This window comes from Schistocerca nitens, chromosome 1 (genome assembly GCF_023898315.1).
Source record: "Schistocerca nitens isolate TAMUIC-IGC-003100 chromosome 1, iqSchNite1.1, whole genome shotgun sequence".
Classification (NCBI taxonomy): Eukaryota; Metazoa; Arthropoda; class Insecta; order Orthoptera; family Acrididae; genus Schistocerca; species Schistocerca nitens.
The window spans coordinates 7,144,662-7,169,065 of record NC_064614.1 but is presented as its reverse complement, the minus strand read 5'-3'; the positions used below and the strand labels follow the sequence as shown (position 1 = coordinate 7,169,065).

Genomic DNA, 24,404 nt, shown 5'->3' with positions numbered 1-24,404 from the left:
AGGTAAAATACACCAACAATGACCCGGTCTATCATACACATCAACGCACAGCTCAGTACAACAAGTAGTTCAGATTATAACCAGTGACTGAGAAATACAATTATAGTCAAATAATTGAACCGGTTAACATCTAAATCTAAGCATTAGGCCCCTGTTTTGTTTAACGACGACCTGTGCCTTAGTACAATTGTTCTGGCTGTGTTTACGACCAGGAGGTGATTTATTAGAACATTAACGATCGGGTATAAACCAGAAAGGAAACGCAATATAATAGCGGGACAAATTTTCAAACGACAACACGTGTCTTAGTACAATACTACGGCCTATATTTTACGACCAAAGAGCCGACCGAGTAAACTCTGAGGGTCGGATACAAACCAGAAAATAATGATGGCAGGTAGGGAATGACACAAATCACCGCAGAATGTTACTCAGCAAGCAGTAATATGGATCCACGGTGCGTCGCGGCGGTTACTGAGTGGTGCCGATGAAAGCCAGGTAGAAGAGGGCAGCCAGGCCACTAGCGGTCGCCCAACACAAATGTTGCCAACCAACCGACGGGATGTCGGCCTGCTGTTTGTAGGCGACACTGACCCCGGTGAAGTACTCCGGTACCTTCGCACTGCGCAGGCCCTCCTCGCGCAGCTCGTGGCTTCGGCTGCTCGGTCATCGTGACCACCTCTTGTCGCGACGCTACCGCCAATCCCCAAACTTCGTCCCTCCTTCTCGAGCCAGCGAACCCCCCCCCCCCCATATATATATATATATATATATATATATATATATATATATATATATATATATATATATACGAGGCCTGTTCAGAAAGTAAGCTCCGATTGATTGCCAAATTGAAACCACAGTGAACATCAGAAATGTTTTACTTGTAACAATTAGCTACACCTTTCAGCTACTTCTCCACGTAGTCGCCGTTCTGACTTAGACTTTTGTCATAGCGTTGTACCAACTTTTCAATAGCCTCATCATAGAAGGCAGCCGCCAGTGCTTTCCGCCAATTCTCCACGCTGGCCTACACCTCGTTGTCTGTGTCAAAATGTTGTCTTCAAAGACAGCGGTTCATGTGACCAGAGATGAAACTCAGGGGGAGACAATTGCGGACTGTATTGTGGGTAATCTCACATTTCCATTTGAAAACGATGCAGGAGCATCTTCATTGCCCCTGCAGAATGCGGCTGAGAATTGTCTTGAAGAAGAAACAGCACGACAGTTATGTAACGTTAGCTGCATAGCTTCAGGCGAAATTTCTCACCAGGCCCCCGTACTTGGCGGCAGACACTATTTTCTAGACATCTTTACGCACTCACTGCGAGCTCAGAAATGAGAAGAGCGACGTGATGCTAACTGGGGTTATACTAGAGACACTACCCAACACATCTGTGCAAAGCTTTATCGGATTTTCATAGTCGTTTCCATTTCGCGACCGATCGGAGCTTACTTTCTGAACGCCCCTCGTATATATATATATAGGTCTCGGTCTGACGACCAGTGTTCAAGTATTGTTCGATGGATTATTTTGTAAGACAGTTCCATTGTTGATGTATTACATTTCCTGAGGATTTTTCCATTGAGACTGCCTGGCATCTGCCTTACTCGTTATTAATTTTATGTGGTCGTTCTATTTCAAATCGCTCCGTCCACATGTTCCTAGGCATTTTATGGAAAGTAACTGATTCCAGTGATGCTTCTGCACTTATGTAATCACACAATAAAGGGTATTTGTGTCTATATATTCGCAATACGTTACATCTTTTTATGTTGAGGATCAATTGCCATTCACTGTACCGCACATTGATCATCTGCAGGTCTTTCTGCATGTCGCTGTGTATCAACAGCATCATCTGCGAAAAGCCTCATGGAACTCCAGACATTATCTACGAGGACATTTATATATATTGTGAAAAGCAATGGTCCATAACACTCTGTAGATTAGAGGAACAGTTCGGAGACGTTGGTTCTATTAGCATGACAATGTACCTTGTCATAAACAACATATGTGAGGCAATGTTTTGTGGACAGTAACATTCCTGGAATGGACTGTCTTGCCCAGCATCCCGACCTCAAACTAAAGTAACATCTTTTGGATTAGTTAGAACGTTGATTTCATTCCAGACACCAGTGTCCACCATCTCTATCTTCTCTTGTTTCGGCTCTTGAGGAACAATGCGCTGCTGCTGCTCCACAGAGTTCAGGCTGTCAACCCGCATTAATGTCCAGTAACAGGTGTTCGGATACTTTTGATCAGACAGTATCTTTACGAAGCTACAGATGAGTACACACAGTAATTTTTCCCTCAGTCAGTACTCGAATGGGTGTGGCTGATAACTGACTTTCGGAGTATAGAGGAAGAGGCGCACAGCTTTTTGACTTCAAATAAGTTGTGACTCGTTAAAGATATTGCTGATCTCTTTTCAACTAAATTAATGCTCAACAGAATCTCGTGAAGCAGAAACCAATGCATCAACTTAATTTGGTTTAAACTGAAACTACGTTATTATTCGAACTAGAACAACAGATATGTATGAAAGATATTCAGTGTATAACTCTCATGTATGTATGACAATACATTACAGGATAAAAATACATTGGATGTGGGTACTATTCAGCTGTTGTTGCTACTGAACAGCGGGCGGCTCTCATGTTTGCCCCACTCTCCATGGAGACTGACACCGTTGACACGTGATGTTTGCACCGCTCCCGATGGAGAGTGAAGTAAACCTGAGACCGGCCCGCTGTTCAAACGGCGCAATAACAGTGCAAAAATACCCACATCCGATGTATATTTACTCTGTAATTTCTTCTTATACCTACATAAAAGTTGTGTCGCTGAATTTGTTCCATGCATATATGCTATTTCTGTGCAAATGATGCCGAAGCCCCAATTTAAAAAAGTGAAGTTGATGCATGTATCCAAGGATTAATAGATTTGCTAAAAGATGTAATTCTTTGCTTCAAGAGCTTCTCTTCACTATGCTTCTAGTTCAAAACGATTACAAATATGTCTTAACGAGTCGAAAGTAAGTTGATGAGAAGTTAGGTACTCACCTGGTACACAAGGTGAGGCATCTTAAGACAGCCCTCCTCAAATATTAACCTGAACGAATGAATATATCCAACTACAGCTGACCTAATTGTAAGTTATACTAGACAACGTGGCGAATATTGTGACGTACGAAAGTAATTTTAAACAGCTATAACCACTGAATTATGATACTGATCGTGGTTTTTTAATAAACACAATTGTGTACTTTCATGTGTGGCGATGTAAATGGCCTTCAAACAGGAATTTGACGACATTGCAAGTTGCCATTTGCGTGATATTATTGTCAAACACATATTTAACATGTTTTTCTATGATATTTGTGCCTACTTGTCGATATCTGTGTAGTCGCTACTGACGCCGGGTAGATTGGCTTAACTAAGTAAGGTCTTTGCCGCGAGTGGTGTTCCCGTCAGTGAGAAACCAAGGCAGCCAGATAGGTGGCACGGCCTATAGCTTAGAATAGGAACAAAGGTTCCTATTCTGTTCTGGCTCTGGTGGTGTTCGGTTCTTGTGTGTGATGTGGGATGGTGTGGTGTGGTAAGAGACTTAGCTGCTCTGGAATCCACTGAGAAGAAAGTAGACTGAGGTATAACTATAGCCTGGATTTATATCTATGATAATACTGTGAGAACTGCGAACAGCATATTGTCTGTCAATGAGCGACAGGAAACTATGTAATATTTGTTGCAATTCCGTGCTTGGCGAGCCATGTTGAAATAAGGAGTACTTGTCCGCTTTGAATTATTAAGAGTTCAAAATGTTCAAATGTGTGTGAAATCTTATGGGACTTAGCTGCTAACGTCTTCGGTCCCTAAGCTTGCACACTACTTAACCGAAATTATCCTAAGGACAAACACACACACCCATGCCCGAGGGAGGACTCGAACCTCCGCCGCATTAAGAGTAACAAGTTGGTATTTGAAGTTTCGATCTGAGTGGGCCATTTTAGCGTCTTCTGTATGGTGTATTTGATTTGTAACCGAACTGAGTACAGACATTCTCATTCAACTAGCAGTTCTTGGCATTTCAGATGATTACCTTAATATTTTGTAAATGAAGTCTTTGTCTTGTGGTATAAGCACCAAGTGGTTCTTGTAACAATGATTCTGGTATTTCATGTGAAATAACTCTATCTTTTGGTTTCCAATAATTATAAAGTGATACAAAATATCTCACATTTATTTGCGTACCTTCCTGTCACTAAACTGAAAATATGTAGTTGTCTAATGATTGTCTTTGATGAGCCACGAGGTTATTCACTTCTACACCATTCAGCAGTGTTAATCGACTATGATCTTGTGCCTTCAGCATGATTCTTTACTTCGATGATTATTACTTTTCATGTCGTAGCTACTTTTTTAAAACGTGCGTTTGTTTATCACATTCTTAATAGGTTCGATAAAGTAATCGTCAGACCAGTACTTACTACACTATGTTCTATGCATATTCAGTATTATCCTGTTCTTTGCAGAAAAGGGCTCTGTTTTACTGTTCTCAGCCGAGCAATTACATCGCATATCTTTTGCCTATAAGGTGGGATGTATAAAATTGTTACGTAAACTTTTATTTCTTGTGGTACTAAATTATTTATTACAGAGAATTTATTATACCTTAGCTAAATTTGAGTAATGTGTTAAGTAATTTTGTATGCGTTGGATTGTTCGTGTAGTGAGACATTATTATTTTCATGGGTGAACATTCATAAAAAAAATGAGCGTCATCACCAGGGCAAATTTCTCTGGGGACTACAATGTCGACTCAGTTTACGGTATGTGTGTTTTTAGGTTATTAGGCAAAGTAGGTAAGAGACGACAGAGGCGTTTGTCTCTGCATAAGTCGGATCTGCAAGATGTGATTTGTAACACCTGAAGGTTTTGTTGTATCGGTTTAACAGTTTCATGCAAGTGTTTGATACTTGCGAGTAATTTTGATCATATTCTCGCGCTTTGCGGAAGTTCGGTCTCCCTATCGTTAGTAAGGGGGCCGGATCATGTTATCACTGGCCCACATTCACTTTATTGGGATAAATTTCAAGGCATAATGTGTGTCCATTACTTTGCATGAAGACGCATAGGAAGGCGGCTTACCAAGTCCACATCGAAGGCTGTTTCCAAATCCACGCAAAAAGCACGAGTATTTCGTTGCATTTGAAGTAACCAAGTCAGTGTTACAACTCGGAAGCGTTAAACTGTAAAATTAACGTCCATACGTCAGAAATTTTCTTACACTGTGCACTAAAATTCTGCGAAAACGGTACCGCGGTATACTTAGTTGTGTTGGATATATTTCGGGGTGCCTCACCCTGAGTAGCAATGTTGTCAGACAGGCTGAGGGGTCACGACCATAAATAACTCCAGAACGCCGGCCTGGAGCGAGTGACGATAAATCCCAATTACCTGTTTGTTAATTTCAAGTTTGTGACCTAATTGCCGGCTGCTATTACTCACCGGGCCTGTGTCTGCCGGAAGGTAATTCCACGCAGGGTGGCTGTGCTATCACGACGACGCAAGTTGTCCGGGACTGCTGGGGAATTTTCGGGGCCGAACTTGGCGAGCAGCCGTCATCCACAATATCGGCGTCCGCTGCCACCCTCGCCTGCCTCCATTCCCCACTCTCTACCTTTCGCATCAACACTTCTAACTCTCTATCTTTCTCTCTCTCTCTCTCTCTCTCTCTCTCTCTCTCTCTGTCTCTCTCTCACCGCCTCCCAGCTCCCTGCTTCTCGCTCATTTCTCGTGTATTCATCTCTGTTTAAGAACCTGCCAGAAGCTTGTTTATCTACGAAGCCTTTCGTAGCTAGCTGTCGTCAAGTAATACTAATATTGCTCTCTTCTTGTGCCCTGTCTCACTGATCGCGACCGCCATCAACGTAGGTACTGACTGGTGCGTTTCTCTTTCGGTGTACAAATGACCGTTTAAACATGGGCGTCTGTCTGTATGAAGATGTTTCTCCACATTGTTGTACTCATGTATGACACACTGTATTTGTAGCTATACTTAAAAACTACCATTAGGTGCGGACCGTTCATTGGTTGTGTGTAGATCGCAGTACTCAAATGATTTACAGCGAAATTGTGACTTCTTTAACTACTGCTTGCTTCCCAATATAATTCCCCGGTCAGTGCCTGATTTAATTAAAGTACATTCCGTTACCCTTGTTTCACTTTCGTTGACGCTCATGTTATAATCCCTTTTTCAAGACACTACCGAGTTGACTCAACTACTCTTCCAACTAATTTGCCGTCTCTGACAGATTTAAAGTGTCTTTGGTAAACATTAGCTTTTATTTTTTCTCCGCAAACGTCTTTCACCCTCCAAATTTCTTTTTGGTTTTCCTTACTACTTGCTCAATGTACAGATCGAATAACACGGTGGAAAGCCTGTAACCCTGGCTCACTTCTTTCTCAACTAGTTTGGCCAATATCTGGCTGTGTTACCTGCGTAATCCTTGAACATTTTATATGTATCACGAGGGGACTTTAAAAAGTAAATTACACATTATTACGGCACGCCATTTAACTTTTATTGAATGCTGCACTACATCATCAAAATGAAACAGATGCACAACACTGTCACGAAGTCTCTGTAAACAATGGTCAGGACTTTGCACCAGTCGTTCAGTTCCTGACGGTATACAAACATTCCTCGATCACGGTGACTCGAGAACTACTGTGTGGACGTCCTCATCACTGGAAAATCCGTCTTCCCGCCTCTTTGCTCTAAATGTAGAAAAACGGAAGTTAATACGGATCAGTAAGAAAAACAGTCCTGTACCGTTCGAAAACAGCATTAGTAGTGTGCTGCTAGACTCACTCACCTCCATTAAAGATGTAGGCGTAACGTTACAAAGCGATATGAAATAAAATGACCAAGTCAGATTGACAGTGGGCAGGGAGAATACTACAAGGGAGGTTTGAAAAGTTCTCGGAATCACCACGAGAGGTCAGAGCTAGTGCAACGAGTTGTTCACGTGATACTCATCGGACTGTAGCCTGTAAACACGTGCCACGTCAGTGCTCTTGGAAGAGAGTCGTCACGGTGGCATGGCTCTGTTGCTGTTCCCGCGTAGTGACTTGCGAAGATGAAAAAAATCGAGATTCGATTACGAACTTCCTAAAGAAAGGTATGAAAGCAAAGGACATTCATGTCGATTTCCATAATACACTGTGGGACTCTACTCCTTCATATTCAACTGTTGCCAAATGGACAAATGAATTTAAATTTGGTCGGGAGAGCTTAAATGATGATCCGCGCGGTGGTCAGCCAAGATGTGTCGCTACTCCAGAAATCATCGTAAAAGTGGACAAAATGATCACGGAGGATCGCCGATTGGAAGTACGTGAAATTGCTCACGCTTGCCAGATGTCATCTAAATAGGGGGCATCATATTTTAACTGAAGGATTAGAAATGGAAAAATTATCTGCAAGATGGGTGCCGTGACTCTCGACGCTGGATCAAAAGCGCTTGACAATGGACTTATAGGAACAACGTTTGGCCAGTTTTAGGAGAAACGAACAAGATTTTTTGCGCCGGTTTGTGATCACGGATGAAATTTAGCTGCACTACTGTGCCCCAGAGACAAAACAACAGTCAAAGCAGTGGAAACAAACTGATTCTCCTTCGGCGGGAAAGGTCATGGCATCAGCGCTCTGGGATGTGAAGGGGATTCTGTTACTATATTATCTCCCCACAGGGCAAACAATTAGTGGAGAATACTATGCTAACCTCCTGGACAAATTTTACAAATGCTACCCTAAAAAGCCGGCCGGTTTGGCCGTGCGGTTCTAGGCGCTTCAGTCTGGAACCGCGTGACCGCTACGGTCGTAGGTTCGAATCCTGCCTCGGGCATGGATTTGTGTGCTGTCCTTAGGTTAGTTAGGTTTAAGTAGTTCTAAGTTCTAGGGGACTGATGACCTCAGCTGTTAAGTCCCATAGTGCTCAGAGCCATTTGATACCCTAAAAAAGGCCAGGTTTAGCAAGGAAGAAAGTCATCTTCCATCAAGACAATGTGCCTCCGCACACATGTGCCGTCGCCATAACAAAATTACACGAATTAAGTTATGAGTTGTTGCCACACTCGCCTCATTCACCTGATATGGCTCCGACATACTTCCATCTCTGTCCAAAACTGAAAATTTTTCTTGGTAGACGAACATTCACTTCAAACGAAGATTGATAGCCAGAGTTCACAACTATTTTGCAGGCCTGGAGGAAATTATTTTCGAGATGGGATCAAGAGACTGGATCATCGTTGGACCAAGTGCATTAATCTACAAGGAGACTACACTGAAAAATAAACAAAAGTTTCAGTGATGTAAGTACTTTTTTTCTATTCCGTCCCGAGAACTATTCTAACCACCCTCATAGATTTCGTTTTATTGGGAGAATTTTGGGGAGGTTTGGCTCATGTATGAAGCAGACGGCGTATAGAACGCTAGTGCGGAACGTTCTAGAGTATTGCTCGACTGTTTGGGGTCCCCATCAGATCGGACTGACGGATGACGTCGAAGAAATTCAGAGGTATGTTGCTAGATTTGTCACCGGTAGGTTCGATCAGCACGCAGATATTAGGGCGATGTTCCATAAAAGGGAATGGGAATCCCCGGAGGGAAGACGGCGCTCTTTTCACGATGTGCACCGTTGCGGAAATTTGGAGAACCATCGCTTGCGACTGACTGCAGAGCGGTTCTACTGTTGCCGACGTACATTTCGAACGCACGTCATAAAAATGAACGACTAGCCGAGATCTTTCGGTGTGGCCTCTGACTTCTTCTGTTTTATTACGATGATCCTATCTCTCTATGTGATGGGAGTCAACAAAATATTTTCGCCTTCGGAGGACAAAGTTAGTGACTGAAATTTCGTAAAAAGATTTCGTCGCAACGAAAACCGTCTTTGTTTCAATTATGCCGCCGCAAATCGCGTATCATATCTCAGGCACTCTCCCCAGTTTCCCGACAGTAGAAAAATAGCAGCCTTCTGTGAACTTTTTCTTGGATGACTAAAGCTGTGTGCCTTATCGAAATTCGAACCGAGAACCTGGCGACTCACGGGAAATGCGCTTTCCGGCTAATTTTGCCAGGAACGAAACATAGCCCGCCTTCACAGTCTTATTCACGAGAGACACTCGATCAGTTTGAAAGTTACGACTGAGGCAATGGCAGAGGTAAAGCTGTGAGGTAAAGTCGTGGGACGTGCCTGGATAGCTCATTCAGTAAAAGCATTGCCCATGATAGAGAAGGTTCCGTTTTCGAGTCCCGGTTCCATACACAGTTTCAGTTCCACACCACATTTAACAGTTTACACTAGTTCGATTTACCTGAAAGACAACGACCCCGTCTTTATATATGGGATTGCAGGCTTTCTTGGCGAATAATATTTCTGTAATCTTCCCCGTTTATCAACCGAGTCGTGCCGTCTTGACGCAATGTTTCGACGAATTTGGTCCTCAGTATCTTACGGTGAAGTACAAAATATTTGATCACATGAACGTCCGCAGCTGAGCAACATATTTATACACTACTGGCCATTAAAATTGCTACACCCAGAAGAAATGCAGATGATAAACGGGTATTCATTGGACAAATATATTATACTACAACTGACATATGATTACATTTTCACGCAATTTGGGTGTATAGGCCCTGAGAAACCAGTACCCAGAACAACCCCCTCTGGCCGTAATAACGGCCTTGATACGCCTGGGCATTGAGTCAAACAGAGCTTGGATGGCGTGTACAGGAACAGCTGCCCATGCAGCTTCAACACGATACCACAGTTCATCAAGAGTAGTGACTGGCGTATTGTGACGAGCCAGTTGCTCGGCCCCCATTGACCAGACGTTTTCAGTTGGTGAGAGATCTGGAGAATGTGCTGGCCAGGGCAGCAGTCGAACATTTTCTGTATCCGGAAAGGCCTGTACAGGACCTGCAACATGCGGTCGTGCATTATCCTGCTGAAATGTAGGGTTTCGCAGGGATCCAATGAAGGGTAGAGCCACGGGTCGTAACACATCCTAAATGTAACGTCCACTGTTCAAAGTGCCGTCAGTGCCAACAAGAGGTGAGCGAGACGTGTAACCAATGGCTCCCCATACCATCACGCTGGGTGATACTGCAGTATGGCGATGACGAATACACGGTTCCACTATGCGTTCACCGCGATGTAGTCAAACACGGATGCGACCATCATGATGCTGCAAACAGATTCATCCGCAAAAATGACGTTTTGCCATTCGTGCACCCAGGTTCGTAGTTGAGTACACCATCGCAGGCGTTCCTGTCTGTGATGCAGCGCGTCAAGGGTAACCGCAGCCATGGTCTCCGAGCTGATAATCCGTGCTGGTGCAAACGTCGTCGAACTGTTCGTGCAGATGGTTGTTGTCTTGCAAACGTCCCCATCTGTTGACTCAGGGATCGAGACGTGGCTGCACGATCCGTTACAGCCATGTGGATAAGATGCCTGTCATGTAGACTGCTAGTGATACGAGGCCGTTGGGATCCAGCACGGCGTTCCGTATTACCCTCCTGAACCCACCGATTCTATATTCTGCTAACAGTCACTGGATCTCGACCAACGCGAGCAACAATGTCGCGTTACGATAAACCGCAATCGCGATAGGCTACAATCCGACCTTTATCAAAGTCGGAAACGTGATGGTACGCATTTCTCCTCCTTGCACGAGGCACCACAACAACGTTTCTCCAGGCAGCGCCGGTCAACTGCTGTTTGTGTATGAGAAATCGGTTGGAAACTTTCCTCATGTCAGCACGTTGTAGGTGTCGCCACCGCCGCCAACCTTGTATGAATGCTCTGAAAAGCTAATCATTTGCATATCACAGCATCTTCTTCCTGTTGGTTAAATTTCGCGTCTGTAGCACGTCATCTTCGTGGTGTAGCAATTTTAGTGGCCAGTAGTGTAGAACAAAAATCCGCTTCAGCTGTCAGTAATTTTCTTTAGTTTATTCCACAACCGGTTTCGAAGTTTAAAGATAAATCTGTGTTCGCTACCAAATGCTTATGGGAACATAAATGCGTGTTGATCGAGCCAGTCAGGCATGGGGATCACATCACACCCACGTCAAATAAACGCATGGGAGTGTAGGACCAGCAACCACAGTGCCCACCTCAGCTGCAAGGCTCGGAGCATGGACGTCCACGTCTTGCTGCCCAGTCGGGCACTGTGGTTGCTGGTCCTACACTCCCATGCGTTTATATGACCTGGGTGTGGTCCCTCACTAACGACTGGCCTCACTGCCACACATTTAAGTTCCCATAATTATTTGGTCTCACATTAAGATGAAGCTTTAGCTCGTGGCATAAATTAAAGGAATTTACTGCCAACTGAAGCGGATTTCTGTTATTTAAATATTCAGACGAAGGGTTGTGTTCACGTACAGCTCGTTTCTTCACAGCCGCGGGACCGAAGACACCTCTGTCGAGGACGCAAAGAGTGGAGCAGTACTGGTATTTGTTCGTTAAAGAGGCAGTGGAAATAGGAGTAAGCGATGTTGTGAACCAGAGCAGTGGTTTGCCACTGTAGTCCGCGTGGGATACAGCATTAGCAAAAATATTTCAGGAAGGCTCTCGTGTAAAAGAGATCGAGATAACTGTTGGCATAGACGGGCAGTAGCTGGACTCGATGCCTGGACCCCACTCTTCCCTGCCGAAGGCCTACCTGCCACCGTGTAACCTCCCCATTACTAATCGGCCTAGCCTGCTTGCGATATGAAATATCAGCGTGGATCGCGTGTATACCTAATGGAATTTTTCTAATTGGATAAGGCTATCTTTCCCGAAGAAGTAGTACCGATAAGTAGGGGGAAATTGTACAACCGATCTTTCTGACAGAAAAGTCTACTAAAAACAAAAAAGTAATTAAACCGAACAGGGCTACAATTTGGAAAAAATGAAAGTTATTTTGTGCATTCACTCACGAACGACACTGGACAGAAAAGGGGTACCACTGATCATGAATCCAAAAGTTACACTAATGAACGAAAACTAACTAATTAACGGTCGCCAGCCCACTAGGGCGATTTACATCCAAAATCCTGTACAAGATGATGGGAAAGAAAAACACCTATTACTAAACACTCTCGTGGCAACTGAAGGTTGTCACGTTTTTTGACACTACTTTTAAGTGAGTATGTAATGATAAAGAAAACTGAGAAGTCACTTTCACGTTAAGTCTGTCATTAAATTTTGAAAAAGGCAATCGAGTAATGATTTGAAAATATCCACTGAAACTGTATGTTAGTATTGAAATTCGTTACGTGAACAATGACTTTCAGAGACCTCAACATAACGTCATCGAAGAAATTTAGAGAAAGGCAAGCACTTTGTACTTTGCAGTTACTTAATTTTCAAATTGAATTTCATATTATAGTCTAAACAACTGAGCCTTTTTTTATTGACTTGAACAGAATTAAATACTAGAATACGTACCAAACCAATCAGCCATGTGCTCCATCCTATATGTAAAATAAATAAAACTTCCGCACTCTTAATTTGTGCATTTTCTTTAGATTTGCATTTTTTCCAGTGATAGCTTGTCAAACTTCGGTTAGCATATAAGGAAAAAAGGGAACAAAGACCCTGCTTGGTAATAATGTCTGGGGGCAATGAGGACACAATCGCCCTGAGTTTAACTGATTATTATTTAAATAAAGTTCATTAATCAAATGACATTCAGTTGTGCTGCTGGGTTAGCCGTTAATACTTTCTACGAATGAACAGTCTTACTTCAGTGCTATGCGTGCGACGAAACTCGGAGCCGACTACGGTTCTGTGTTGCTGGAACTGCTGCTGTTCCTGAAGACGGTGGCATCTTGTGGGTCCACGGCTAATTACAGGAACGGGCAATCGTAATTAATACAGCCTCTTCCGCCCGTCCACTGTCCTTCCTTCTGCTACTAGTCATCTGGCCGGCGCGCGTACATGATGCCGCCGAAGTGGTACTATGCTACGAGAGCGTCAACACCACACTTCCGCACACTACAAGTGCTGCAACCCGTCTCTCGCTCTCTCCGTGCGCTCTGCGCAACAACCCCCTACCCAAAGATTTTACAACGCTCAAGCACTGCTATTATCGTTGCTAGTCGATGCAAGTAACAATTCCTTTGGCTTTTTCCCAAAGTTTATAAGTTCCACAGATAAATACAATGAACCGTCAACAGACTTCTACCTAAATGTACACATACAGTGAAGCAATGTCCTCACTTATTAAAAGAAAGCATTTAAATTACAAATATTTACACACAATTTAAAAAAGAATTATACATCCTGCATTTTCGGTGTTACAACCGCTCTCCATAACATCTATTTCAGAAGCAAGCAATTGGCCCACCCTTTCGGCCATCAACAAAATGGTTCAAATGGCTCTGAGCACTATGGGACTTAACATATGTGGTCATCAGTCCCCTAGAACTTAGAACTACTTAAACCTGACTAACCTAAGGACATCACACACATCCACGCCCGAAGCAGGATTCGAACCTGCGACCGTAGCGGTCGCGCGGTTCCAGACTGTAGCGCCTAGAACCGCTCGGCCACTCCGGCCGGCGGCCATCACCAGAGCAGCGGCTATAAAGGAACAAACTGGTCATGTAAACGACATTTCTCCTGAAGATCACAAGCAGGAAACTCACCGAAACGTTGCGACAGCACGATGCTACGACCCTCCTGATACCTGAGATTTGGATTTTCTTCATGGAAACCAACATGGTACCCGAAAAACTTCCATCATGTCATGCGGAACTAAACTTGCCATAGTAAAAAATCATACATAGTTCTAGTTCAACATGGCACGTTCTACACTGAAGCGCCAAAGAAACTGGTACAGGTAAATACATAGATATGTAAGCAGGCAGAATATGGCGCTGCAGTCAGCAACGCCTATGTAAGACAACAGCCGTCTGGTGTAGTCGTTACATCGGTTACTGCTGTTGCAATGGCAGGTTATCAAGATTTGAGTGACTTTGAACGTGGCATTACAGTCGGCGCACGAGCAATGAGACACAGCGTCTCCGAGGTAGTGATGAACGAATTTTCCCGTACTACCATTTCACGAGTGTACTGTGAATATCAGGAATCTGGTAAAACATCAGATCTCCTTCATCGCTAGGCCGGAAAAAGATCCTGCAAGAACGGGACCGACGACATGTGAAGAGACTCGTTCAACGTGACGGAAGTGAAACCCTTCCGCAAATTGCTGTAGATTTCAGTGCTGAGCCATGAACAAGAGCCAAGCGTGCGAACCATTCAAGTAAACATCGTCGATATGGGCTTTCGGAGTCGAAGGCCCACTCGTGCACTCGTGTACCCTTGATGACTGCACAACACAAAGCTTTACGCCTCGCCTGGGCCCATCAAAACTGACATTGGACTGTTGACGACTGGAGACATGTAACTGGACAGATGGGTCTTGTTTCAAATTGGATACAGCAGATGGACTTGTACAGGTATGGAGACAACCTCATGAACCCATGGACCCTGCATGACAGCGGGGGACTGTTGAAGCTGGTAGAGGCTCTGTAATGGTGTGGAGTGTGTGCAATGTGAGTGATATGGGACCCCTGATACGTCTAGATACGACTCTGATAGGTGACACGAACATAAGCATCCTGTCTGATCACCTGCTTCCATTCTTGTCCATTTTGCACTCCAACAGACTTGGGCAGTTCCAGCAGGGCAATGCGACACCCCACAAGCCCAGAGTTGCTACAGAGTGGCTCCAGGAACTCTGTTCTCAGCTTAAACACTTCGGCTGGCGACCAAACTCCCCAGACATGAACATTATTGAGCACGCCTTGCAACGTCGTGTTCCGAAGAGATTTCCAACCCCTCATACTCTTACAGATTTATGGACAGCCATGCAGGATTCATGGTGTCAGTTCCCTCCAGTCCTACTTCAGACATTAATCGAGTCCATGCAGCGTCGTGTTGCGGCACTTCTGCGTGCTCGCGGGGGCCGTCTACATCTACATCTACGTGATTACTCTGTTATTCACAATAAAGTGCCTGGCAGAGGGTTCACTGAACCACCTTCAAGCTGTCTGTCTACCGGTCCACTCTCGAACGGCGTGCGGGAAAAACGAGCACTCAAATTTTTCCTTGCGAGCCCTGATTTCTCTTATTTTATCGTGATGATCATTTTTCCCTGTGTAGATGGGTGCCATCAGAATCTTTTCGCAATCGGAGGAGAAAGTGATTGAAATTTCATGAGAAGATCCCATCGCAATGAAAAACACCTTTCTTTTAATGATTGCCGCTCCAATTCACGTATCATGTATGTGGCACTATCTACCCTACTTCACGATAATACTTTTTTGTACTTTTCCGATGTCAACCGTCAGTCCCACCTGATGCGGATCCCACACTGCACAGCAATACTCCAGAATAGGGCGGACAAGCGTGGTGTAAGCAGTCTCTTTAGTAGACCTGTTGCACCTTCTAAGTGTTGTGCCAGTGACTCGCAGTCTTTGGTTTGCTCTACCCACAACATTATCTATGTCATCGTTCCAATTTAGGTTATCTGTAATTTAATCCCTACGTATTTAGTTGAATTTACAACCTTCAGATTTACGTGAGTTATCGCGTAATCGAAATTTAGTGGATTTCTTTTAGTACTAATGTGAATAACTTCACTCTTTTTATTTCTTCAGGGTCAACTGCCACTTTTCGCACCATACAGATATCTTATCTAAATCATTTTGTAATTCGTTTTGGTCATCTGATGACTTAACAAGACACTAAATGACAGCATGATCTGTAAACAAGCTAAGATGGCTACTAAGATTGTCTCCTATATCGTTAATATAGATCAGGAACAATAGAGGGACTATAACACTTCCCTGGGGAACGCCGGATATTAGTTCTGTTTTACTCGATGACTTTCCGTCTATTACTAGGAACTGTGACCGACAGGAAATCACTAATCCAGTCGCACAACTGAGGCGATATTCCATAGGTACGCAGTTTGGTTAGAAGACGCTTATGAGGAACGGTGTCGAAAGCCTTCTAGAAATCTAAAAAATGGAATCAATTTGACATCCCCTGTCGATAGTACTCATTACTTCATGAGTATAAGGAGCTAGTTGTGTTTTGGAAGAACGTTATTTTCTGAATCCGTGCTGACTGTGTGCCAATAATTCTTTTTTTTTCCCCCTGGGCAATTCATAATGTTCGAACACAGTATATGTTTCAAAACCCTACTGCAAATCGACGTTGGTAATATAGGCCTGTAATTCAGCGGATTACTCCTACTTCCATTTTTGGGAATTCTGAGAGAAACCTGACTGGTATACAATGTGGACCAGAAGCCTTGCCTTTATTAAGTGATTTAAGCTGCTTTGCGACATCGAGAATACCTACTTCTTGGCAGTTGTTCTTGATTGGAATTCAGGAATACTTACTCCGTCTTCTTTGGTGAAGGAGTTTCAGAAAACCGTGTTTAATAACACTGCTTTAGTGGCACTGTCATTAGTGACTTCACCGTTGTTGTCGCGCACTGAAGGTATTGCTTGCATCTTGTCACTGGTGTGCCTTATGTATGACCAGAGTCCCTTTGGGTTTTCTCACAGATTTCGAGACAAGAGTTTCGTTATGGAAATTATTACAAGCATCTCGCATTGAAGTACGCACTATATTTCGAACTTCTGTAATGCTTTGCCAGTGTTGGAGATTTTGCGTTCTTTTAAATTTGGCATGCTTTTTTTCGCCTGCTTCTGCAACAGCGATCTGACTCGTTTTGTGTACCATGGGGGATCAGTACCATCACTTATTAATTTATGTGGTATATATCTCTCAATTGCTGTCGATACTGTCTCTTTGAAATCATTTCACAACTTTTCTACGTTTACATGACCAGATCGGAAGACACGAAGACTGTCTCTTAAAATGGCATTAAGAGCATGATACTAGGCAGGTGTACCAGTTTCTTTGGCTCTTCAGTGAAGTTCGATGTGAATGACCCAGTGGTCAGTCGTATCCTCACAGTAGGAACCATCACAGCATTTCCCATCAATGGGGAAACATGAAAATCAAGATAGTTGAATAGGGATTAATACTGCAAACCTCACGAATATAAGCAAGATAGTTGAATAGGGGTTAATACTGTGAACCTCACGAATATAAGGCCACTCCCTTAAAACCTCGTTTCGTTTATCCCTAGCCTACGCTACTGTTTTGTATATGCATTTTTTTTTTTTTTTTTTTTTTTTTTTTTTTTGCAAACAAGTTGTTTCCCCAACTTACAAAAGTAGTGCTACACCGTTCTTTCATCTCTAGTCACTGCTCACACTAAAAACACTATACACATATTTTAGTTGTCATCAGATTCATGGCAATATACATTTTCTCTACTGCAGCTTCCCATTTTCTTACCTTAAAAATGAGTTTGAAATCCTCCAAAATCAGTGAGATGTTGATTTTAGAAGGAAAACAAATTGTTAGTGATATCCACTTTAGAGAATGGGTGGAACATTTTCCAGACAAAATAAAAACATTGCAGTGTAAAAGTGTTCTTTTATTATTATTATTTATATTATTTATTTGTCTGACATATTTACTTGTCTGACATATTTTTAGCAAGCAGCTACCAGGTGTAATCATAATTATCCCCTACAAAAAAAATCTGGCAATGATCATCAAACTTATTGAAAGTGTCTGTCTTTCTTTACACGTTCACTCTTCAAGGCAACACATTTTTCCCAGTGATGGATGACTTGGCTGACATCTTACTTATAGAGGTCTGCATTTTCTCTCTTCCACCTGCAAAACTGCCTCTTCATCATTCTGCATGCTACATTTAGATTTCTTCATCCAAGGAAAGGGGAATGAGTCACTCGATGCCTTGTTAGAAGAATGTGGTGGTGAGGAATCTGAATGTGTACAGAAAGAGTTAGAGTGTTGTACTACAGCAAGAGAACCCTCAGACACCTTCCCAAAATGCTTCAACCAGACAGCCACCCTTGACGTCGTCAGCACAGTTTGGTAATATGCTTCTGTGACAGTTGCCCCTTAGGACAAAATCTCCTAACACGCCATTGTAGGCACTCCTGCCTTCCCAACAAAAATAAAAATAAAATAGAAACAAAACAGTCAGCACCATAATTCCAACACTGACAGTGTCTTCACCTTTGTTAGTGGTAGTGAACTCACAACTTTCCACAATTTGCTTTCTCCTTTGAATCTAGATCAAACTGATTAACTCATGACTAAAACGAAGATACCTGGATTGTCCAGATGCGGCTATAACATTCTTTTGCTGCCTTAGTTCAACAGACTTTTTGAATGGATCCAAGCAGGCTTGGAACGCAGAATGGAGACAATTTTGTCATGCTCAAAATGTTGTCAAAGAGCCGAAAATTAATCCATACTGAGTTTCACTTTTTCATCTGTTGCCTTGATTATGATATGCTGGACTAGGAGCACAAACCTCAACTTTCTTGCGATTCCTCATTCTTCACTGCCAGATGATCAGTCATTTCATTTGTCATCGTTCAGAAGCATGTGTGCCACCTAGAACCTGCATTACACAATTGCGCAGTACTGCCGTATACTTAAAGCCACACAGCATGGATTACTACAGTGTTGGCCTCCATGGAATTCAGAAAATGAATTATCTCACAGTACTACACTCTGATTTTTCTGAGCTGGATATTAAGTTGTGCTTGTTGAAAATCAGTATTAAAACGTAATCTCAACAACCGTTCACAATGCAAAAGGACTAAAATTGATGAATTTTAAAGAGGCAAGCCTACAAGATTCGATATTTGTTCTTAAGTATAACTATGTATTTACCTTTTAATGGTAAATGTTGGACTGACTATGTGCTTGGGCGTTTATCCTTCATTAATGCCCAGAATCCTATCGATAAAATCCTACACTATAAGTACAATATGGACAATTATTGCTTTTGACAAATCAGGGGAATGGAAGGTTACAGAAATTTTAAATAAATGTAATGATTTGCACAATAAAGTTGAATTCACCATCGAACAAGAAAATAAGGCAAACTGCTACTCCTCAATCTAAATATCATGAAGATGATAGACATGCCTCTAAAGTGTACAGGAAGCTGACGTTAATGGATATTTTGATACATAATAACTTCTGTCATCCAAATGGACAAAAACTACCCACTGTTCACTGTATAGTCGACAGAGCGTTTTAAAGTACTGATGAGCAAACATGATACAATGATTGAGCTGAATATTAGAAGAAATCTTGCTACAGCTAACTGACATCATGAAAACAAAGTGACTAAATTACTTGGTAAGAAACAGCACACAAAGGTAAATGGGAAAGCCACACAGAATATTAAGAGTGTCACAATCTGTTTTTCAGTATTTTAGCTCAAAAGCAGCTAATATTTTTAAGCTGTTTACAGCTGAAGGCTCTTTTAAAAGCCAACAACATGTAATGATGTAAATTAATGAATAATTTAAAACAATATGTTGATGAACATGATAGGGATAGTATCTGTTAAATTCAGTGTAGCAGTTGCAACTACATTAGTCAGACTGTTGGGACTTTTAAATTGAGGTTCAAGGAACATAGTGACATTCTTTTTTGGGATTTGAAGAAGCCCTCATAATATTGGACATAAAGGATAACGGTAAAAACTGGATCAACTGAAATAGTTACAAATTACTATGCATAGCAGAAATAATGAAAATATGTTAAATGAACAAGTTACAAGATGTGCAAACAATTGTTTCTTAAATTTTTATAGATCTGCTATAATATCAGTGTGAAGTTATCTATTTTACTGGATGTAATACTCCTGTCATTCAGTGTGTGACAAATTTTGGACTCCCAGTCATCTCCATACGGGTGTGCATTATCGTTCATCATTGGTGAGTGTGTCTTTGATTTCTCAATAATGCACGCAACGCTCTTAGTTACGCTACATAAACTGCCTGATCAAAAGTATCTGGACGCCCCTACGTAATGCAGATTTGACCACTAGGTGCCATTGAGAGGCAGACCTGCCACAATAAAAGAATTCAGAGTGCACTGTGTTGTCAGCAGAGAAGCTGTAACAGCAGAATGGGTGAGTCAGGATTGTTCAGGGACTTCAAACATTGACTGATCATTAGATTTCACCTTGAGTAGCAAATTCATCAAGGAAATTTCATCCCTTCTAAAGCTGCCTGAGTTGACTGTTGGTGAGGTGATAGTGAAGTGGAGATGTGAAGTAACAACCACAACTAAAGCAAGAGCAGGCATACCTCATGTACATATGAACAAGGACCCTGGAGTACTGCAGAAGGTGGCTGTAAAACACCACATGAAATGAGTGTTAGGAACCACTCACAATTTCCAAAGTGTCACCTGCAGTTTTGCTAGCATTATGACTACATGTAGGCAGTTGCAAAGAATAAGTCACAGTGGCTGAGCAACTCTTCACAAGCCACACACTTCTACAGTCAATGCTAAGTGAAACTCGAGATGGTGTAAAGTGCGACACCAATGGACAGTGGATTACAGGAAATGGGTAATGAATCCTGGTATACACTGTGGCAGTTCGACAGAACCAGCCTGCCTGATTCCCAGTCTAGACATGATGAACACCACTGGAATTAGTTAGAATGTCAACTTCACTACAGACTGCAGCATCCAACAGTTACCTTCTGGCTGCTTGGAGACCCAACCTGAACCCAATGGAACACCTATGGGATTATTTAGAATGTCGACTTTGCTCCAGATTGCAGTGTCCAACGTAAATACCTTCTCTGGCTTCAGCTACTGAGGAAGAAAGGGGTGCCATTTCTCAATAGACATTCAGACACCTCACTTAAACTATTTGCAGCAGTGTTCAAGCCATCATAAAGCCAAAGGGTGGACACACCCCTTATTAACATCCACTACCAGATGTCCAGATACTTTTAATCAGGTAGTATATATGTTTGTATTCAGGTGTGCCTTTACTCTACGTAAATGGACGGTGCATGCAGAAAGCCTTTGCTGTGACATTGTCCATATTCATAGGTTGGTTTGGGGAAGGAGACCAGACAGCGAGGTCATCGGTCTCATCGGATTAGGGAAGGATGGGGAAAGAAGTCGGCCGTGCCCTTTGAAAGGAACCATCCCGGCATTTGCCTGGAGCGATTTAGGGAAATCACGGAAAACCTAAATCAGGATGGCCAGACGCGGGATTGAACCGTTGTCCTCCCGAATGCGAGTCCAGTGTCTAACCACTGCGCTACCTCGCTCGGTGTCCATATTTATAGACTGCATATGCTGATTCATTTTAGTTTATTTTACTATCGTGACAGGTGATGTTGAAACACATTTAAGGAAGACATTATTACAGGTTAAGTTACCTAGAATTCGTAATACTTTTATTTTTTTTTTTTTTTTTATCTTTAGCAGTTTTATAAGATTCTTGTACAATGATTCTGATGATGAAGGTTGCTTCTATGGAACACATCATTTTAGTGATTTTTCATTGTGAACATTGATTGAGAGGGCATTTTAACCTCAATACTACATTTCATCAATGGACTGTGTGATTTTATTTTTGTTTCAGTGTCATCATGTTGCGGTATTGTGATGCGGAGATTGCACTGTGTACCATGACTGTAGACTCACGCCTGGAAACAAATGGAAGATCTATTAGTCATCTTGTAAGTGTTGTAATTATTATTCTTTCCATGCCTTCTAAAAGAAATGTTTCACTAATTTTTGTGCTGTCTTCAGTAGCCTTATTTGACTATTTTCTTTCTTACATGAAGCTATTGGTTGTTTATGCTCGTAGCTTTAGGTCTCCTACACAGTTTACAGCTTGCCAATTATTTTATTTTGTGGTGCTTTTTTCTTTATTTGTCCCCAGGTAACAAGCTTGTTTTGTTTACTGTTGTCGTTACACATGCTTTTTTTTTTTTTTTTTTTTTTTAAGGATATGTTTGCTAAAAGCAACTAAGCACACTAAGCACATATACAGAAATAACTCCTAAAGTTAAAGATAAGATGAGAAATGACTTGTGTAGCTGGAAATAGTTACATTAATCACTTTTTGTTAATTACATTCTGTTAAACAACCAACACACAAAAATGCTTCCAGTCACTAGGGCATTTAAACATAGATATAAGTATGATACTTGGCTTCAAAATATACATTGTGTGTCCCAGAATGAATAGTCGGTGTCCAGGGATACGACAGGAACTGTCATTCAAAGCAAAAAAATCCAGTAAACACTGGCTCTAAAATGCATACCTGAAGAGCTGAGAGCACTTCATAATCTTTGCTGCTGTGTCAAAACTAGAAAAGATTGTCTAGCACATGAGGCTCCCCCCCCCCCCCCCACTCCGTCGGAGGTTCGAGTCCTCCCTCAGACATAGGTGTGTGTGTTGTGTGTTGTGCATAGCATAAGCTAGTTTAAATTAGATTAAGTAGTGTGTAAGCTTAGGAACCAATGACCTCAACAGTTTGGTCCCATAAGACCTTACCACAAATTTCCAATTGTCTAGTAAACATGTTCTCTAAAATGCATACCTTAAGAGCTAAGAGCACTAGTGTATCTTTATTAGTGTGAAACATGTATCTACTACTTGCTTATCTCTGTTACTGTGAAGCAGGCCTCTTCTACTGAACAAGTGCCCATAGTTCTTATGGTATGAATGTTAGAGCCCATATTTACTAGACTTTTTCGCTTAGACTGACAGTTCCTGTCATATCCCTGGATATTGACTATTCCTCCTGAGACACACTGTATAATTCAAAACCATGTATCATACTTATGCCTTTTGTTAACCCTTTAACTGCTATGGACTTGTTAATGCGTGTGCCTTTGTACCTGTCCCTGTGTGTTCTGAACGTGTTTATGTGCGCCACCAGTCCTTCCATCTGGTACTCTGATCGTGTCTACACATAGACACATTCAGAGTACCAGGTAGAAGGAATGATGGCATGCGTAAACACGTTCAGGGCACACAGGGGCAGGCACAAAGGTGCGCGCGTTAACACGTCCAGAGAAGTTAAAGGGTTAAGTACATTAGTAACTGGAGGCATTTCTGCGTGTTTGTTTAAATGGTTCAAATGGCTCTGAGCACTATGGGACATCAGTCCCCTTCACTTAGAACTACTTAAACCTAACTAACCTAAGGACATCACACACATCCATGGCAGAGGCAGGATTCGAACCTGCAACCATTGCAACAGCGCGGTTCCACACTGAAGGGCCTAGAACTGCTCAGCCACAACAGCCGGCTGTGTGTTAGTTACTTAACAAAAGTGATGAACATAACTGCATAAAACTACACAAGTTATTTATTATCTTTGGCTTTAGGTATTATCTTTGTTGTTTTGAGTGAATCGGCACATGAAATATTTGGTAGCTATAAGTTATTTGATGTAATTTATTTAGATTCAGCAGGAAATATTGAATTTTGTACAGTAATTTGGTAACAGTTACTACAACTGTGAATAGTTCACAAATGTAAATGCCCAGTACCCTTGAATGGTTGACATTACATCCCAATTCATGTCTTAGGATTGATGGTGATAGAGGTAAGATTGTGTTGCATGGTTTGTAAACTACAACTCATTTCATTACATAACTGCAAATTATATTATTCTCACTGATGACAAAATATTTATTCCAAAAATAGTTCTTACAAAGGTCATTAACAATGTTTTGATATTAAAATAAGGGACACACACAGGTCAGTGAATCATTATTGCTCTCCTACTTTACAGTGCATTTTGTTTAAGAAGTTACATTTGTAAATGTAAGAAAATAAAGGCACCTTTACTTGGTTTGTATTTAATATGAATTAAAGCATAGCATTTTATTGTACTTTCACAGCCCACAGTTAGCCACATAATCATGAGGTGCTTCTAAGAAGCTTCACATTTGTACTTCAGTATCAGCATTAGAATGTAAGCCACAATGACACATGTTGTGTATTTCACAATCGTACCCACACAGAAATATCTTATGATGAAAGGGATGAGCCAAAATTCATGATAGGAGAAAGAAAACAGGTGTGATAGTTCACTTCCCCTGCTGAACACAGAATAGCAGCTGCACACACAGTTGGTGGACAGCTTCGTACTGTCAGCATTCTCTGAGGATGGCCAGGGGCTCCCTGAAAATGATTACACTTTCATGTCTCTCTGCAGACTTACACAGAGGTTTTGTACAAGAACACAGAATAAATATGGTTGTCCATCATAACCACCAATATGGAAGTGTCCCAACCCCAGGTTAAACAGATGGCTGCCAATGTGAGACACAGTTAAACAAATAAATATTTATACTGGTGCATACAAATGAATGTACATATGTTTCAGCACAGCTGAATTTCAGAAGAAAATGTAATTGTCATATT

At 42.0% G+C, this 24,404-nt stretch overlaps 1 protein-coding gene across 3 annotated transcripts in view; it reads right to left on the bottom strand.

Moving 5' to 3' along the window:
* Positions 1-23,637: 23,637 nt before the first annotated feature.
* Positions 23,638-24,404, bottom strand: part of LOC126240414 (EF-hand calcium-binding domain-containing protein 4A-like) — a 794,844-nt gene continuing 794,077 nt past the window's right edge. For all 3 annotated transcript variants that reach the window (XM_049947923.1, XM_049947924.1, XM_049947925.1), the window contains one exon: positions 23,638-24,161. In XM_049947923.1, coding sequence (XP_049803880.1) covers positions 23,911-24,161 — 251 coding nt within the window. In that variant the 3' untranslated portion in view covers positions 23,638-23,910. The remainder of the gene's footprint in view (positions 24,162-24,404) is intronic.